The sequence below is a fragment of the Conger conger genome, chromosome 2, assembly GCF_963514075.1.
Source record: "Conger conger chromosome 2, fConCon1.1, whole genome shotgun sequence".
NCBI classification, from domain to species: Eukaryota; Metazoa; Chordata; class Actinopteri; order Anguilliformes; family Congridae; genus Conger; species Conger conger.
Genome location: NC_083761.1, coordinates 19,158,226 through 19,177,412, shown reverse-complemented (window position 1 = coordinate 19,177,412; position 19,187 = coordinate 19,158,226). Strand labels below are relative to the sequence as shown.

At 41.5% G+C, this 19,187-nt stretch overlaps 2 protein-coding genes across 3 annotated transcripts; one reads left to right on the top strand and one right to left on the bottom strand.

Annotated features, from left to right (window-relative positions):
- Window positions 1–330: 330 nt before the first annotated feature.
- On the top strand, window positions 331–12,003 carry pdcd4b (programmed cell death 4b). 2 transcript variants are annotated; one of them, XM_061230626.1, is made up of 12 exons: window positions 331–395; window positions 1,033–1,132; window positions 2,131–2,436; window positions 5,508–5,602; window positions 6,344–6,457; window positions 6,965–7,186; window positions 8,292–8,389; window positions 8,581–8,695; window positions 9,813–9,920; window positions 10,147–10,257; window positions 10,402–10,541; window positions 11,321–12,003. In XM_061230626.1, the coding sequence occupies exons 2-12, from the start codon at window positions 1,090–1,092 to the stop codon at window positions 11,379–11,381; spliced, it is 1,413 nt and encodes a 470-aa protein (XP_061086610.1). In that variant the 5' UTR covers window positions 331–395; window positions 1,033–1,089; the 3' UTR covers window positions 11,382–12,003. The 2 variants fall into 2 exon arrangements, with proteins under 2 accessions (XP_061086610.1, XP_061086611.1); XM_061230627.1 differs by lacking the exon at window positions 331–395 and adding an exon at window positions 435–461.
- Window positions 11,887–18,328, bottom strand: bbip1 (BBSome interacting protein 1). Its single transcript, XM_061230629.1, has 3 exons — window positions 18,175–18,328; window positions 17,625–17,698; window positions 11,887–12,858 (listed from the first exon to the last, which is right to left on the bottom strand). The coding sequence occupies exons 2-3, from the start codon at window positions 17,668–17,670 to the stop codon at window positions 12,695–12,697; spliced, it is 210 nt and encodes a 69-aa protein (XP_061086613.1). The 5' UTR covers window positions 17,671–17,698; window positions 18,175–18,328; the 3' UTR covers window positions 11,887–12,694.
- Between the last annotated feature and the right edge of the window lie 859 nt (window positions 18,329–19,187).

The following is a 19,187-nucleotide window of genomic DNA, read 5'->3' as shown; positions in this document are numbered from 1 at the left end:
TTAAAGTCGCCATGGCTAGTCGGTATCAATTCAAATGTCAGTGTTCAATGTTCCTTCTCTCACCCCAGCTAGTTCTTGCATAAGCCCAAACATTAACATCATTGCAGATATCGTATCTAATGAGTAAGAAAAAACTGATGCATCATGACATTCGTGATTGTAGTCGAACCACCAAAAGCAGATCATCGCAGCATCTAGCTAACGTTATATCCTGCAACAGAAATATGTTGAAAAAAATATCCTGGGTCGTTCCGATTGGTGTCTCCCCTCATCCGCCTCCAACGTAAGCCAATAACAAATCTGAAGAATTGCGTCATGTGACAGCGTTGCTGGGCAGAGAACACAAAAACAGCAGCAACACACTTCAATTTACAGCATACACAGGGTATTGACTGGTAAGTGATTTGTTTACCACTTTAGGTTCTGTTAAGAATCGGTAGTCACTGCAAGATATATTTGATGTAAATATATGGTTACATTATAGCTAGCTTGCTACCTTGCTAACTGGCCGCGTCTATTTTGTGAATTTATTAGCGTGCTAGCTCGCAATTATTTGATGATTTATTTCAGCAGCTGATCGCGAGTTAGCGAGATCTAACAACTTGCAAGATTGCCCCGGGCTAGCAAATTTCACGCTAACAAGAAAAGTTTATGCGTATGCTGGTTTATGTCAACAAGAAATGCAATATTCTGCATAGTTTGCATGGACAGTATACTACGCATGTAACTTGAATCCTCAGCAAGTTTAAGATGTGTTTTTATTGCTAGCTTCAGTTATGTATTCACAAGACGTTAGTTACTGCTATACGGTTTTGCAAAGGCAAAGGCTGTCTGTCGATTTTAACTGTTTTGAGCAGGAAATAATTATTGTAGCATGTTGCTCTGCGGCGAGTGGGGAAGGAATTGGGTCAGCTTTGTTTTTGACATGCATCTGAAGGGATCCTAAATGGATGAGTCTGTGTGGCAGTTTTAGGTTTCCCAGGCTAAAGATTAAACTACACGGAACACAATAAAATACGTTTTTACTTTTAGGTGACAAGAAGTTTCTTCACCGCACGCTTTTTTGCTGCATTTCACTTTTTAAAAACCATGGCAACTGAATGCGAGGCATGGCTTAATGCTAACCCCGTAGGTAAGTTCATTATATATTTTCTGGTTTGTTGATTTTGTATGTTTCCCTAGATAATGGTATGCGCTAATTATATCATGCAATGATGGCTTGTGTTTGTTTATTACTGGTCCAGATGGCTCAATAGGTCATTTCAATACTTTTTAAGGATTACCATTCTAGTGTAATCGAAGTTAACTTCCCTAAACACTATAATCAGCTAACGTTATTCAAAACAAAGACCATAACGCAATCGCTGTGGGGAAGTTGGTCCAAGTTGCCACAATAAGCAAGATTGGTTATGTAACAGTATACGGGGTTTAAAGAATGGCAATAAAAAAAAATTGAGTGGCAGGGCGTGCCTGTGCTTTACCCATTCGTTGACACAAAGATGTTGTCTTGGTAGAGGTAGTTGGCATACAATAAATAAATAAAAAGAAGCGATATAAATTGAGCTTGGGTACATATCTGTACGTTTTCAAATATGTTAACATACTCCATCCAGTTTCTGGTATTTGTTCATAATTATTTTGTAGAAACTACCATGTGCTATATTAATTGTACATTCACAGCTTTTGGACAGTGGAACATTTATATTGGTTTAAGTAGATTAAATCCAGTATTTTATACTTATGCAAGTAGCATTCTGTGTTATCATTTTGTCGTGAGGCAGTTTATCTTTGAAGTTTTTCTGCATGTCCCATGAACTGAGATAATGACCATAGCTTCTGCCTGAAAATGAATTATACACATTTATAGGAATGCGTGCTTGCAAGAATAGTTGATCATTATAATTTGTTTCTGTGTTGTCTTTGCCTCAAAACAAAATCAATATCAAGGAATTCACTTCTCCAAGTGGGGAAATGTTCAGTTATTTTGGATGAGACAATTGACAATTTCACCTGCCACTAAACCGATCATCATAGAGATCGTACAATTCTTTCTAGAAATTTCTATCTGTTGCATGGGCATAATGGCAACACTTCTAGGGTTCCCTGACGTTTGGTCCCTTCCTCGTACAGAGGCGGACGACCTGAGCGACTCTTTTCTCTCCGGTGACGAGGAGCGAGGTGTCGTGCGGAAGGTTGATAACGAGATCAACGGGAACTGGATCGCTGCTCCCACATCGTCCATTCTTGAAGCCAGGGTCAAGGCGAAGGCCAAGAGGAGACTGAGGAAGAACTCCTCCCGGGACTCTGGTCGGGGGGACTCGCTGAGCGACAATGGGGACAGCGTCCGTGGCCCCCTCCTGCCTCCCACCAGCCCCAAGGGCAAACTGCTGGACAGACGGTCCCGAACAGGAAAAGGGAGGGGTTTGCCAAAGAAAGGTATGTCGTGATTGCTGTCACTAGACTGAGATTGGCATACTGTAGGATAAAAATTTACTTTTGTTGTCTGACCTAATTTATTTTCAGGTACATAAAAAGGTGTTCTCTTCAATAAGATCTGCAATATCTGAGTAATATGCCTTTAAATGCTAACTGAGCAGTTTATCTGAGTTGACATCAAATTGGAAACATACCCACAATGTGTTTGTCTGCAGACGATGGAGAAAAATGTCCCTGCCTGTTTTTATTGTATAATGGGTATACAATATAACCTCTTTTTAACGATGGCCCACAGTGTTGACCGTTTGAGCATAAACGGCCCTTTTTGCTGCAGAGCACTAAATGATGAAACTGCCAGGTTATTGCAGGGTGGTTGCCAAAGTGCCCATTTTGTGGTTTTGAAGTTGTAATTGCGCTGTAAGATATAAATATAGGGATTTCATGGAGGGTTTGATGAAACGGTCAGCACACGAAGATCTAAGGCAGGAGGTGTTCCCATGAAACAATTGGTCGTCCAGGCACTAATAACACGGGTGTGCGCCAGATCTTGTTTATATACGGGCATCCTCTGCTAATGCCGTTTGATTTAGATTTTGGCTATTAATCTTACAAGTTATGTAATCCCAACAACTGCAGCCGGGCCTTGTCGTGTAGTGGCGAGTGCCTCTCGGAAGAACTGTAATTTGGTACTGAAATAAAAATATTCTTGGTTGATGTGGAATTTCCCAGGGCTGTGAAGGAACAAGATGTACTAAAAAGTTCCTGTCCTGCTGGCCGAACTAAATATAGTTGAATGTACAGAATGTGTTCCAGGTGAGGAGATTTGAAAAGAGGGCTAAAACATACAATCTGCACCAGGACTGTGCTTCTTAAATGCTAAGCAATTTACACATAATTAGAAATTGTACAGCACTTTGGCTGACGGTTAAATGTGCTTTAGATAAATGTGACTTGACTTGACTTGACTAAGCCAGTTATTCCCGAACTCGGTCCTGGGGGCCCCTGTGTATGCTGGTTTTTGTTCCAACCACAATTACAATCCCAGATTTTTAACAAGCTGTTAATTCTTTTAAATGAGGTACTTGTCATGTTTTGAGGGGTGTTTTACCCTCTTAAGCCGCATTATGTCTGAAATTGTTTTGCATAAAAGGCCCATGTTCATATCGTGCTTACTGTGCTATATTGCAAACGATTACATAAAATGAGGTTACATGTTTTTATTGATCTAATTAAAGACTGAGGTGAATCCGTAGGCTCCTAATTAAGTTACTCAATGCCGGTATTGAAGTTCTTTCATAATTATTCCCATCAATTTACTGACACAGTGCAGTTTTGGCTCATTACCATTTTCTTAGATCTTGAATACTTCCTACATTACCTACCAAATGGTTAGTTTTCACCAATTTCACCAAGTAGGAACCTGTTGCATCACCTCAGTGTTTAATTTGTTCAGTTACTCTTTATGTAATTGTTTACAGCATAGCGCAATGCAAATATGGGACTTTTATTCATCATGCATGGCTTCGGCATGCATAGCTATGGCTGACGTGGCTTAAGAGGGTAAATAATCCCTCCAAACATGAGAAGTACCTAATTGAGAAAAATTAACAGCTTGTTAAAATTCTGGGATCATGACTGTGGTTGGAACAAAAACCAGCATACACAGGGGGCCCCCTGGACTGAGTTTAGGAACCACTGAAATGAGCAATCCGTGTGTACTGGCAGATTGCTTGCAGACCGTCTCAGTTTAAAACTTTTGGTCACTTGTCATACTTACAGTACAGAGCTCAGTCTCAGAGCAAATATAGGCCTCCAGTGTATGGTATGTGCTTTGGTTATGCAATGGGTAAGGGAGGTCTACTGGGTAAAAGCAGATATGTTCAAAAAAGAAAGAAAAAAAGCAGGGCATGGCTGCATATTGCACATTATGTACACACAGACTTATTACGTAAGGTTTTTTCCCCCTTGTGGAGCCATGTCAGTGTTGTCGTTTCTCTTTTGTGTGCATATGTAGTGATACAGTACGGTATTATGCAAGCAGGTTCTTGTGCTTTGAGCTGTAAAACCAATTACGTTCAGTTTCGATTTGTCTCAGAAATCAGCATGTATTCACGGAGTGTGGCTCTGCTTTACTACTGTACCCTGTCGTTGACTCATTATCCAGAGGTAGTTACCCAGCCAAACAAAAAGCAAAACGGCTGATGCTTGAGAACATTTCATTATCAATCATGTAGTACTTTGAAGATTTATTTTCTAAAGCATACCCTTAAAGGATTTATGATGCTTTTGTAAATTGTACACTATGTACTTTATGTACGGTGTAAAAAAAAAAAAAGAGAAAGGAAAGGGGGCGGGGGTGTTTGGGTATGGGGGAGGAGAAAGTCTTAGTTTAGTGCAGTGGGGTTGATTTATTGGTTACATGGATCTAATCTAAAGTTATTTAACACAGAATGTCATGCTATATTGTTATCAGTGCAAGACCAACAGACTGTTTATCCTTGACGTCTGTTCTCTTGCATCACTATTAAACTGAGATATACATAGGCCAAGGTTTACTGTTTTCCTTTTGAGGTTTTTTTTTGTAGGAGTATACACTTGATTTAATGCCCGTGCAACCATGTTTTTATTTTTGTTAGACCAGGAAATGCATTAAACTCTTTTACTCTTTTATGGTTTTACTTTTATGAAAATAGGAGAGTATATTTATTTTGGTCTTGTTCGCTTTGCCCCCAAACAAAGCAAAAGTCTGCGAGTTTACTCTGACCATATGCCACCATGTTATTTTTGGATGAAACGCAGTGAAACTTCTGTGCTTGTTTATGTTTGCTTGGATGAAAATGTTCAAAGCCATGCTCCAGGTTGCTTGTGTTCTAATGGATGGTCATAAATGATTACTATTTTGGAGTGTGGTCCAAAAACAAACTACTGCACTTAGAAATAAATATAATATTGCTTGTCGGATAAAGCCAATACGGAAGTATCGCATGATTCTGGGTAGACTTTTCCCCACCACTTTTGGGGACAGCAGGAGGAAAACCATTCTGTGAGAGCTTCCTGTGTATCCATCACAGGTGGAGCGGGAGGGAAAGGTGTCTGGGGACCACCTGGAGAGGTCTATGACCTTGAGGAGGTGGATGTGAAGGACCCAAATTATGATGAAGGCCAGGTAATGTTTCTTAATACTATGTTTGCAAACAATTTTGAGAGTACCCCATATTTTGTCCTGCTAGATTTTTCCTAGCCTCCACTGTCTTAAGTTCAGAGTGTAGTTGAGCAGTGTGACTTTTGAGAAATGCATTGGGTAGATTTGGTATTCTTTGGTTAGATTCTGGTATTCTAATCTTTCATAATGGGGGGCCAATTTAATTTGGGTCCAACACCCCATTTGCAAAGAGATGGAACTAGAGTTACATAAGTTGGAGCCAGTAAAGCATGTTTGCTTCTCACATCACATTACCCACAATAATGCATCCGCCATGCGATGATAACACTACACTATCACATTGTTTTGAGAGCTTGGGTATGGCCTGCAATCCAAAGATGGACTTTTCTAAGATAAGACCCCTTATTACAGTGTGTGCTGTACTTGTCTCCTCCTGGCAGCATGCCGGTGAGCAGCTATAACTTTTCCCCTTTAAGTGTTTACCTCCTCAGTTTATATTGCTGACCCAAGCGCAACTTGTTTGTGACTAGACCAGCACCAATAATGCTAATAGGCTGAGCTGTCACAGGTCAGCATGACCAAATTAAAATAAATAAAAGATTTAAAACCACACAAAACCTGAAGTGTGCCAGTGAGTTTGGTTCTAATGGCAAAAGGGTGTAGGTGTAGGTCTATTCTAGGCCTTTTTGGATCATGACTATGGATTTGTGAACCGTGTCACTGACGGATGGAACCACCTCCTAGGAAAATTGTGTGTATGAGACGGTGGTGTTGCCTCTGGATGAGCGAGACTTTGAGAAGACCGTAACGCCCATTGTGCAAGAGTACTTCGAGCATGGGGACACCACTGAAGTGGCGGTAAGTCTGAAAGGTCTTTCTGAAAGGGATTTCGAAAAAAATAGGAAGATTAACAGCTTGATACTGAGGAGAACACACTGAAACAATTGGCAAGCAAATCTCCTTGATGTCCAATGGTAGCCTATGTGGTGTTCATGGTATGTTATTGGGAATAACTAATGCTAGGGCCTTCTGCGGCACCTTGGCCAACTTGAACCCACCCTGCCTCTAGTGGGGCAAAGTCAATTGTGTCCTGCTAGAGCAGACTCGAGGTCTTAGTTGATTAAGGATATACGTGAGTCTTAAATCTGTGCTGTCTCAGCAATGAGGCCATCTAGCTCTCTTGTTGGTGGATTCTGTGTTTTTAACAGCCTACATTTGCGATAATAGGATGCCTTACTGTGATCCTCACTCTCACTCTCACCCTGAGGGAAAACCGCTATGGAAGGTGGGAAGGCCGCAGTGTTGCATCAGATTATTATCATGCGTTACCGCTCTGCCTCCGGGCGTGTGGTTTGGGCCCTCCAGGAGCTGCTGGGGGAGCTGAACCTGGGCCACATGAGGAGCGGAGTCCCCATGCTGGCCGTGTCCCTGGCCCTGGAGGCCAAAGCCAGCCACAGGGAGCTGACGTCTCGCCTGCTGTCGGACCTGTGCGGGCAGATGCTCACGCTCCGAGACATGGAGACCGCCTTCCACAAGCTGCTGCAGGAGCTCCCGGATCTGGTGCTGGACACACCAGGGGCTCCGCAGGTGAGCCCAGTGCCCGGGGGAGCCAGGGGTGTTCAGCTGAATCAGTGTGACGCATGATCTTTAATACGTGAGTGGGAGAGGGTCTCAGTGCTGAGACAGGAGGCTATCACCAAATAAATACGAAGGCAGCCACAGTGATGTTACTCAGGGCTTGCACGGCCTTTTCTGAACGGGGTCCAGAAGGTGAATTCCCATGAAATTAATGGATTCTTCCGTCCAAAAAGTCACCCGCCGGCTTGGATGGCATTCAGCTTGCTGACTGAAGCGTGACTGTGATCATCTGTAATGGCTTCTAGCGTAGCGAATGTCTGTATGCAGTTTGTTTCTGTTTTCTGTACTTTCCCCTGAACAAAATAAAGGCTGTGGTTCACAGGAAGCGCTGTGAGGTCTGCTCAGCAGCGGGTGGCTCTGATGTCACTGCACCTAGGTCAGCCAGAGATGAATTTCAGCTCTTTTCTTTCAGCCACAGAGACATTGAGCTCTCTCACCATTGTCTCGGTGTCTGCAAACTGCTTGGTCAGCATAGGAAGTTTAAAGGGCTCTCTCTTTTTCTCTCTCTCTCTCCCTCCCTCTTGCACTCTCTTGTGCTCTCTCTCTCCCTCGTGCACTCTACCGCTTGTGCTCTCTCTCGTTCTCTCTCTCTCCCCCTCTCTCCCCCCCATTCTCCCTCTTGCACTCTCTCTCTTTCTCTCTTGTGCTCTCCCTTTCGTTTCCCAAACAGGGTGAGCTTAGTCCCAGGCAGAAGCGCAGCAGTTGTACCTCTCTTACAGAATCTGCCCAGGGACAATAGCTGCTGAGCACAGCCTTTGTTCTGTTCAGAATCACTAGGCCAGCTTTTTCTTCTGCGTGAGCGGCTCGCAGTAAACAAACATACGCTGCCACGTTTCCAGTGTCACGGCACCAGATTTAACCACAGAGGTGCCAACATCATCACTGGCAACATTTATGTTTTTTTTTTTTTACAGTAACATAAGTTAGTTCCACAAATATTTCAGCAGGGTGTTGCTGGACTGTGAGTGTGAGAACTTCAGTTCCTGACTGAACATTATGTAATGGAGCTTGAATATAATGCAGGGGGGGTTTTGTTGTTTTTTTTGTATTGTAGCTTGTTGGCCAGTTCATTGCTCGAGCTGTCAGGGATGAAATCCTATCCAAAAGTTACATCGAGAGCTACAAAGGGAAAGTGGACTGTGAGCATGCAAGGTATGCATTTTTCTAATGTGTTTATACACGTACATATTTCTCATACATTCACACCCTCATCTTTTCTAGGACTGAAAATGTATATTTAAGTAAGCATTCCTTCAGTGTAATTCACACCCATATAACATAGGGTATAATGTAGAGTGAATGTGGAGATTGCTATGGAATGGCAGATTTGACTTGATTGACAGGGCGGCGCTGGACAGGGCAGCAGTGTTGCTGAAGATGGGCAGGGGGGGTTTGCGCATTGACAACCTGTGGGGCTCGGGTGGGGGCCAGAGACCTGTCACCCAGCTCATCAAAGAGGTGAGGGGTGTGCACTTACAGTCTGATGGGCTGTTCCTTCTCCAAAGCACCTACTGCTTATGGGTAATGTGTAACAAATCACACTAAGCCTGTTTTAAGTATATTGAAGTGGTGCATATATTGCGTGATAACCTTGGTATACAGTGTTCAGTGTTCAGACCCCTTCACTTTTTGCACACTTTATTGTGTTGTAGATTTAATTTTAAATGGATAAAACTTTTTCCCATCAATCTACACTCAATAACGCATAATGAAGTGAAAAGGTGTTTTTTTTTTTTTTTTTTTTTTTTTAGAAAGTTTTGCTAATTTATGAAAAGTTTTAAACCGAAAACTCTCATTTACATAAGTATTCAAACCCTGTGCTGTGGCACTCCAAATTGTGGTCAGGTGCATCCCATTTGCTATAATTATCCTTGTGATGTGTCTAGAACACAATGCATTTCAATGGTCATGTGTCTTGAAAAACGGTCATACAATCAAATACAATGCTGGCGTTGCAGCCGTCTGTTAAGGGAGATGTAATGTGCAGGTCGCATCCACTCATAAGGGGTTAAACACAACAAGGACCCGAAGCATACAGCCAATGCCTGAGTGGCTTTAGGGCAAGTCTCTGACTGTCCTTGAGTGGCCCAGCCAAAGTCCAGACTTAAACCCCATAGAACATCTGTGGAGAGACCTGAAGATGGCAGTTCACAGATGCTTCCCATCAAATCTGACAGAGCTTGAGTTAATCTGCCAGGAGGAATGGGATAAACTTCCCATATCCAGGTGTGCAAAGCTTGTAGAGTCTTGCCCAGAAGCTGCCATTTCTGCCAAAGGGGCTTCTACGAAGTACTGAATTAAGGGTCTGAATACTTGATTTTTGATTTGATTGATTTTATCCATTTAAAATTAAATCTCCAACAAGGGAATGGGCCCTGAATACTTTATGCATCTGTCATCAGTTATTTTAAAATATGTGCCACGGTGGATATTTATTGTAAAGATCATCAATCTTGAGCATTTGGCACACAGAATTCTATATTACCACTCTTGCATTACATTATAATTGATCTCTTGTGTTTCCCACATGAAGCCCAATGTTGCTTACATGCATTTGGCATTGTGTCTGCATCAGGTTAATCTTCTTCTGAAGGAGTATCTCCTATCTGGAGATGTAGTTGAAGCGGAGAGATGTTTGAGAGAACTGGAGGTGCCACACTTCCACCATGAGTTTGTCTATGAGGTAAGGCTCTTTCTTGTGCATTTATTGGCAAAAATTATAGATCCAGCAAATGATTTACACTATTTGAAGCTAGAAGAAATCTCAGAGTGGAATGACTGCATGGAGATGATCAAACAATTTTGAATATTAAGCGTTTTTTCATAATGTGGTGGTCCTGCTTAGATGGATATGTCTGTAAATTTGACTGTTTTTTTATTTATTTTTTATTATTCGGTCCCTGTAATAGGCAATAGTCATGGTATTGGAGTCTAAAGGGGACAAAACATTCAAAATGGTTCTGCAGCTGCTGAAGTTTCTGTGGCAGTCGTCTGTGATCACTGTGGACCAAATGAGAAGGGTAACGGCGCCATCTTGTGTTTGGAAATAATATTGCCATTAGAAATGAAGCCAGTTGCATAATGTGGTGGTACTGTATCTATGTGGTTATGTTTAATTTGCTTGTCATTGTGATGCATCTCCTTTGTTTCCTTTTCTAATGCAGGGGTTTCAAAGAGTTTACATGGACATAGCAGAAATTAATATTGACGTCCCCTGTGCATATGCCCTACTGGAGCAATTTGTGGATAAGAGCTTCAGTGCTGGTATTATAGACAAAAGACTAAGGGACCTGTGTCCTTCACGGTAAGCACTGTTCCCACCCCTCCAGTATTGTCCAGTAGGATTTTGCTGCATTTTCAGTGTGAAATCCGATTGTGTCTTTTGCAAATTTACAAAGCGCAAAATGTGTCATGGATTATGTTTCTTGGATTATGTGCATTCTCTATAGTTCCAAAAACAAATAAGGCACCACTTTATTATGCATTCAGAATTTTTACAAAAAGTGAACAAGGCTTTTTAAATAATGTAATGACTATGATATAAATATTCAGGGATGGTAACCTTTTGTTAATCTCTCAACAAATGATAAACAACTAGTTAACATGAAATATAACTGCCTGAAGTCTACCTTACCTTGGATTTGCAGATTTCAACTTTTTAGATCCATGTGACACTCCAGTGTTAAATGTGCTGTATTTAAATCTAAAATACAAAAAGAAAAGCTCCTAGATGTTCTGAAGGAAGAAGGCATTCAAGATATTTATATTGGAGGCTCTATAATTGAGCTACATTTGTTTTTGTATAACAAGGTCTGCAAATTTAAAGAAAATGACTGAATGAGCAGAAACTACGTTTTGCAAATTCAACTTGATTTTATATCAGCTTTGCTCCCCACAGAACACTAATATTTCAGTGCAGAATTCTCATTACTGTGCAAGAAACTGCATCCTAAATTCTGACTAATTTACCATAACCGGGAAAGTAAAAACGACCCAGGAGACCACAAAAATAATCCGTCCCTACTGGCCCTGTTCTAAGATGTACTGCCACACTAATCTTTGTTTTGTATGTTTGTTTTCAAGAGGACGCAAGAGATTTGTGAGTGAGGGGGATGGCGGGCGTCTTAAATTGGAGAGCTACTGAAGAGGAACTCTGGGAACCAGCCCGTGCCAGGAGTATTCAAAATACTGGAGCTCATTTTTACAATTCAGATATTTGTCATAATGGTTTAGATGCAAAACACTCCTTTCAATGATAAAGAATGTACATTTCTGGAAACATTTAATGGAAATTTAAAGGTACCTTTTCTTTTCTGTTAGGAGGTAAACGTAAGCATACTGTGTCTGACCGATGTCTGCAAATAAGCTAACTCAGAAAGTGCCAGACCTTTCAATGACGTAGTCATTCCATGTTTTTTGTATTGATTTTTTTTTTTCTTTCTTCCCCACTGCCACTCCTTTTTTCCTGACAGTAGTGTTTGTACAAGAATCACTGGTTTGTGTATAAAGCTTTATATTAAAGGGGGCACATTCGTTCAGAGCAGTTACTCCCCTTATCAGCTGCTATTGTTTATAGATGCTGTGCTTCAAATATTTCTCTATATGAATGACAACTGAAGGCAACAGAATGCAGAGGAAACCAGTGAGGGTCAGTTTCACAAAATGGTGTCCAGAATGTTTATTTTTATATTTTAACACTGGTGAGTGAAATGTACCCAGTCTTGGTCGCTGTTTATGTTCAAAACATGAAATAAACTGCAACAAAACCCTTGTCTTTGTCATTATTTTCAAATGCATTTGAATTTTAAAATCTGTTGTACAGATAATGCATGGACATACCCAGAATGTGTAAAACATTTTATCTTAAAAAAAAAAAAGTTTCCATAATCATACCAAACACTATAATTTCCATTTGAAGCATACATTAAATAATTTATTGTTGGCCGCTGTACTGGGGCCATTAAGTGACAACCAATTCATTAGACCTACTCAACCCTGCTCTCAGCAGAACTATTTCCCAATCCTGTACATAATTATATGACAAAATAAAGTTTAGTGGTAAATGAGGTTATTTAAAATAAAGAAAAACACTTTCATCTCTGAAATACATATCCCAAAAAACTTAGGAGAAATATACCTCTTTAACAAGGTGATAAGCATTGTATACCATTCTACATTGATATGTGGTAGCAAAACCGTTGTTAATTTTATCAGCCAGTACTTGTAAAAGGAATTGGCGTTAACAGCATTACGCAAGTATGCCTAAAACATCGTACAAATATTATACAAGGGACTTAACAGATATATTAAAGACTACCAGCTACTGCTATACACTCAACCTGATGGCCACCTTTAGTAGACAAAGTGGACCAGCTACTGTGATATGTTAAGATATTAGGTTGTTATTGGGCAGGTGTACACCCTGGTCAGGCAGATGCAGTCATTGGATTGGTGGCCCTACAGTGACTCTGGCCTGTCCTTCTGGGCCAGTTCCTGCAGCCGAATTGCTTCTTGTGCCTCCTGCTGCATCTTCTCTAGTTTCTCCAAGGTGACTGATTTCAGAGGCAGCAGCTTCGGCTTACAAAGCACCATTGTGGGCACGTCCTCCATCGACAGCTGCCCTACAAAAAAGACATCAGGTGTCAGCTGACTTCTGCTGAAAATGCTCATGAAATATGTATACGAACTGGCAGAAACACACTTACTGTTGATTTGCCAGGCATACATACACCTAGTACATTTCCCTAAACACCATTTGGCTTCCTTGATGGTGTTTTTTGTGTATGCACTGACATAACTGAGGAGTTATGAATTTATTAACTTGGGAAAAGTTAATATGTCCTTATAAATAAATGTAATGAAAAAAAAAAGATTGTGTTCTTTTGTGCAGTTTATTTTCTCCTTGTGACACAGCAACTGAAAATCCAAAGAGATTAATGATAGCTGCAACGCTGTCATGACAGTAATATCTTTGGAAGTACACAGTGCACAATGGAAACTAAGGAACCTGCTACACTGTTACTAGAAAACAGGAGCCAGGATATGTGGAGGGGCTTTGTACAATCCAGAAATGGTCAGCAAACTGAAGAATACAATATTACAATAGTAATGTTAGCATTAGGCAAAAGTGACTAAAGTTTTTGGGCCAGTTTCAGTTTAGTCCTGGACTAAATTGAGTTTTGTATGGAAAATCTCCATTCAAAAAGTAATTTAGTCAAAGACTAAATACTGTATGTACACTGCTCTGAGGAAATAGGTCAGGGATAGTCTAATCTGACCCTGGGGGTCAGTAGTGCGGCTGATTTTTATTCCCCTCTAATCAGGGACTGATTTTAACCTTATGCAACAGGTGGTGCAATCTCTGTCCAATCAGTAACATTATTGGACAATAGGCTATCAGACAAGAAAAAAACCATCAGGACTAGGGTAAAGCCACACATGCTCCGACGAGAAGCTCCGACGAGAAGCTCCAACGAGAAGCAACAACGACATCATCCCCATTTCTGGTGAACATGGCCAATCAGATTAAAGATCTGATGCTTTACCTGTCCTCAATTAAAAATGTTATTCCCCATTCCATAGTTCCGTTAAGTAGGACTCGTTAAGTATAGCCGTGTTGGAATTTCTTAATACCATGGCTCTAGAATTATCCTTACCTTTCCACGTATGTTCTCAGTTTACTTTGCCTGAATAACAATCATGATAAGAATGCCCACAAGTGACCGATTATGGGAGGTGAGAGCAATGTGAGGCAATTTCATCAGAGGACGTAGCCCTACTGACCTTGAGGGCTAGACCTACCACCCTTGACCCTATCCCTTAATCTCTCCTCCAGACAGTGACACCAGACATCCTCACATTTGCCACCTCCCTTTTAAACTCCTCCTTGTCTTCTGGATGTGTCCATCAAGAGGACCCACCACCACCCGCTGTTGAAGAAGCTCTGGACCCTTCTGTCATCCAGAACTACTGTCCTGTTTCTAGTCTTCCTTTTTTATCCAAAACACTTAAACGAGCTGCTTCTAACTCTTTTTTATTTTCTCAGAACCTGCTTGACCCTCACCAGCTTCAGACCTGGCCACTTGACGGAGACCACACTCCTCTCCGCCAGTGAGTCACTTCATGCTGAAGAGCAGCCTCCTCCAGTGTTCTGATCCTTCTAGATCTCTCTGCTGCCTTCAACACTGTTGAGCACTCCATCCTCTTGTCCTCCCTGGCAGTGACGAGGATCTGTGGCACAGCCCATGACTGGATTGGCGCTTCGTCCCCTTGCCGGTCCCCTTCTCCTTCCACACTAGATCCCTTGGCCCTGCTATCTCTGCTCAGGGTTTATCCTATCACTGCTATGCTGATGAAACCTAACTCTTTCTCTCCTCCTCCCCATCTGACACACTGCATCTCCGCCAGCCTGAGGGACATCCAGAGCTGGATGGACAACCACCTGAAGCTTAAACCTGGTAAGACAGTTAATCTTCATTCCTGCTCTAACCTCTCCCCTCCTTGATTTCTCCTTGACACCATCGCCCTGTGCAAAGAACCTCGGAGTGGCGATGGGCAACAGGCTGTCCCTCTTGGAGAACACCACGGTAGTGAGCTGGGCTTCCTGTACAACAGTCCCTTTCTCACCACCTACTCGACCCGGCTCCTGTTGGTCCTTGCATTGGCACAGTCTCGTCTGGACTAATGCAATTCTCTTCTTGCTAGCCTTCCAGCACCTGCCATTAGCCTCCCCAGACACTCCCATATCTCCCCCCTGCTCACTGCCCTCCAATAGCTGCACATTATGGCTTGCATTAAATGTAAAACATTGGTGCTAATATTCCAGGGTGTTAAGGCGTCAGCCCCAGGATACCCCCAAAAGATCAAACCCTACACGCCTGCCAGATCTCTCCATTCTGGCACCTCAGGACACCTGGTGCCTCCTCCTCTTCGCACTTGCACTTCCTGGCCACGGCTGTTCTGACTCCACAGTGGTGGAAATACTTATAACTGTATTATTTTTATGGAATACATACATTAAGTTGTGTGCGTACGGTTATGAAGAATTCACTAAATTGAGGATTGCAGCTTGTCTTCAAAGTCGAAGCCTGAACAGCGCATTGAATGAGAGCCAAATTCCAATCCGAGTTCTGCTTTGTATAAACGATCTCTGGAAATGTTTAAGGACATTCGGAGAACATGGTGTTCACAGTTATGTTAACAGTTACCTCTACTTTGGCTCCAGTCCAGCCAAATATAAACAGCCACATACTGGAATCGAGGCAGAGTAACGTCTACTAAATTACTTGCTCTGCATTCCAGCATTGCATAGGCCTAGTGGGCAAAGAATATGAAATACCAATACCAATCAAATCAGCCTGTATTCAAGCATTATCATTTCCGACAAGAATATAAAATGTGACACTACTAAAATGTTATTCTAACAAAGCATTACATTATCGATTGTTTATTTTCAGGGTAATTCTCAATACATTAAAATGTCTGACAATGGCAGATAATTCATAAAAACTGTAAATTTAACCCAATTGGAAAAAACCATGAGTACAGAACAATGGCTCTCATTTCCTCAGATCCAATGACTGGGAAGGCTACTGAAGAACATGGAACTCATTGTCATGTTCATGAAACCAGTTTGAGACTACTTTTGCATTGTGACATGGAACAATATAATGCTGGTAGAAGGCATTAGAAGGTGGGTACATTGTGGCCATGAATGGATTCACATGGTCAGCAATAATACTCAAATAGGCTGTGGCATTCAAGCAATGATTGATTCGTATTAACAGGCCCAAAGTGTGCCAAGAAAACATTCCACACACCATTACACCACCGCCACCAGCCTGGACTGTTGACACAAGGCAGGTCGGGTCCAGGGATTCATGCTATTGGCGCCAAATTCTGACCCTACCATCTGTATGCCTTAGCAGAAATCGAGATTCATCAGACCTACATTTTTCCAGTCCGACTGCAGCCTCAACTTTCTGTTCTTGGCTGACAGAAGTGCAACCTTACGTGGGTTTCTGCTAATTGCAGCCCGTCTGCCTCAAGGTTTGACGTGTTTTACATTCTGAAATGCTTTTTTGCTCACCACAATTGTACAGAGTGGTTATCGGAATTACCGTAGCCTTTTTGTAAGCTCAAACCAGTCTGCCCATTCTCCGTCGACCTCTCTCATTAACAAGGCATTTCTGTCTACAGAACCGCCACTCAACTGGATGTTTTTTGTTTTTTTTGCACCATTCTGAGTAAACTCAAGAGACTTCCAGGAGATCAGCAGTTACGGAGATACTCAAACAAGCCCATTTGGCACCAACAATCATGCCACGGTGGAAATCACTGAGATCACATTTTTCCCCAACTCTGATGGCAGCATTCCTTGGGTTTTGCAGGTCTCTTAATTCCACTGATGACTAAAAATGATATGCTTTTATTTATCAATGTCAGAATGCAGGACTTCTATGGCATCGTAAACAACATTCTTTTTATTATTCTAAATAGGATGCCTTATATGGCACTAATATGGCTCATGGCAGTTTTCTGAAGTTAAAAGGGTTTGCTGAATCTGATGTGGCACACTCATGGCATTGCATCATACAAAGAAATATAAGAGAAATTTAAGATAAGAATACAAAAATGTTCTTGCATGAGGGCCATTGTGATCAGCAAAATGTCAGGCTTACAAAACAATATTTTGAGAACTCAATTAGCTATCTCGATGTATGTCTGACTGCCAAATTATGACCCTACCATCGGCATGTTTCATCAGAAACCGAGACCAGGCAAAGACTGTCCAGTTTTGGTGAGCCAGTGCCCACTGTAGCCTCAGTTGCCTGTTTCACGTCAAGGTGTTGTGTGTTCAGAGATGCTCTTCTGCATACCACAGTTGTAACGTGTCATTATTTGAGCTACGGTTGCCTTATTCTGAGCTTGAACCACTCTGGTCATTCCCCTCTCTGACCTTTCTCATTAACAAGGATTTTTTGCCCACAGAACCTCAGATGTTTTTTGCACAATGGTCTGTAAACTCCAGAGACTGTTGCGTGTGAAAAATCCCAGTTTCTGAGATACTCAAACCATCCATCTGGCACCAACAATCATTATGCGGTCAGTTACATCAGATCCCCCCCATTCTATTATTTTATTCACTGAGTTTCTGCCACATGACTGGCAGATTGTATATTTGGGTTAACGAGCTGTTGTACATGTGCATCTAATAAAGCGATCACTGAGTGTACAATATATTTTAGGCTAGGTTATTATGGAAGAAATGATCTCAATAGTTAATGATCTCAATAGTTTGCACGTTGCGAAGTATGCTGTTCGCTTGAGCTGCTATATACAGACATTTAATTATTTCCAAGCTAGCTAATCTAACAGTCAACGTTACCTTGTTTGGGAAGCACTTCTCTGAACATTGACTTTACTTCAGGCATGGTGTCAGTACCAGTCTTCTCGCCAAACCTGTGTGGAAGTAAAGAGAACATTCAGGGTTTCAGTTTCTTGGCCGATTGTAAAGTATTAGCTAGTAATCACTTAGTTAGTCTAGCCTATGATGGTTAGCTAGCTAGCTCATGCAAACCAATAGTTGGAATATTCTTTAGCTAGCCAGCCGGCCTTACCAGGATGGAGCTCATAGCCCGTTTACAGAGAACAACAAAGGTGATAGTTACCAACTTATAGTTTTTTAGATAAATGTGTAGTTATGATTTCTCAACTATAGAAAGTGTAATCTAACGTAAATTGTACTTTGTTAGTCAAGTAATTTACAAGTTTACAATCGACACTATACGGTTAGCTACATAGCTGATTAGTAATCCTACAAACTAGGCTACCATTATCTTGCAGGAAGCCGCAAATTCAAATCGGCATCACTCAGGTAGCAAGCAAATTGCGTGACAATTGCATGTATCTATATATGCATAATAACGCTGACTTACCTCAATTGTATGTTGGTACTGAACACAAAAATAGCCTAGCGACACGGAGACTCTATCCGCTTAGCTACAACCCCATTACGTACAAGGAAAACAGGAAGAGAAAGTGTTCTGTCCTTTGGCTTGTGGTACATGTAGTCCAACGGAACACATACGGGTACTTTCCCCCAACGTCATGAAGATCGCGGGGCTACAAAGAAAATATTTCTGTTGAGTCCAATGGGAAAGCGCTAACACGCAACAAACAAATCCTTGTATAAAAGTAAAAAAACGAGAGATATTTTTTTGTAATATATAAAGCTAACTAAAATGTCTACCCATTATGTTACATCGCTACCCAGAATCGAGCTGGTGAGATGCAATGAGGTAAAATTATCTAGATTCTACCGGTCTGGCAGCACACCCTCCCTATCTCTAGCTAGGTGAAATAAACAAGCTTCATTGCTGAAATTATGCATGCATTTGCTACAGAATGCAATATTGCATAATGCAATTTTGAGTGTGAAACATCACATATAACGACATGCTAGTTTTCGTAATACGTCTATGAGTTTCCCATTGTATTATTTGCATACAACTATTCATCTTTAATCGGACATGGCAAACGTACAAAACACACATCAGAGGTTTCAATACATTGGTAGTGCATTTCAAAACACAGCCTTTTTTATTTTTTATTATATATATATATATATATATATATTTTTTTTTATCCTGAAAGTAGGCATGGCGTAATTAGGAGCTAACGGCCGTTCCAGGTCAGAAGGTCATAAATAGGGGTTTCCAAGATACCTAGAACGCAGCACAAAACACCAGGGCCATGCTCAGTCCAGACAAAACTTAGCAAAACGTTTATTTAAACAGAAACTGCGCTGAACATCCTGTTGCAAACTGTGGGCTGACTGACTGACATAGTATGGTCGTATGCTAAGTTTTCCTACGGTGTCTGTGTTGAACGATACCTTTTCTCCCAACTGTGCGCAACGTTTTGTCAGGGCTGAACGTGGCCCTGTTGT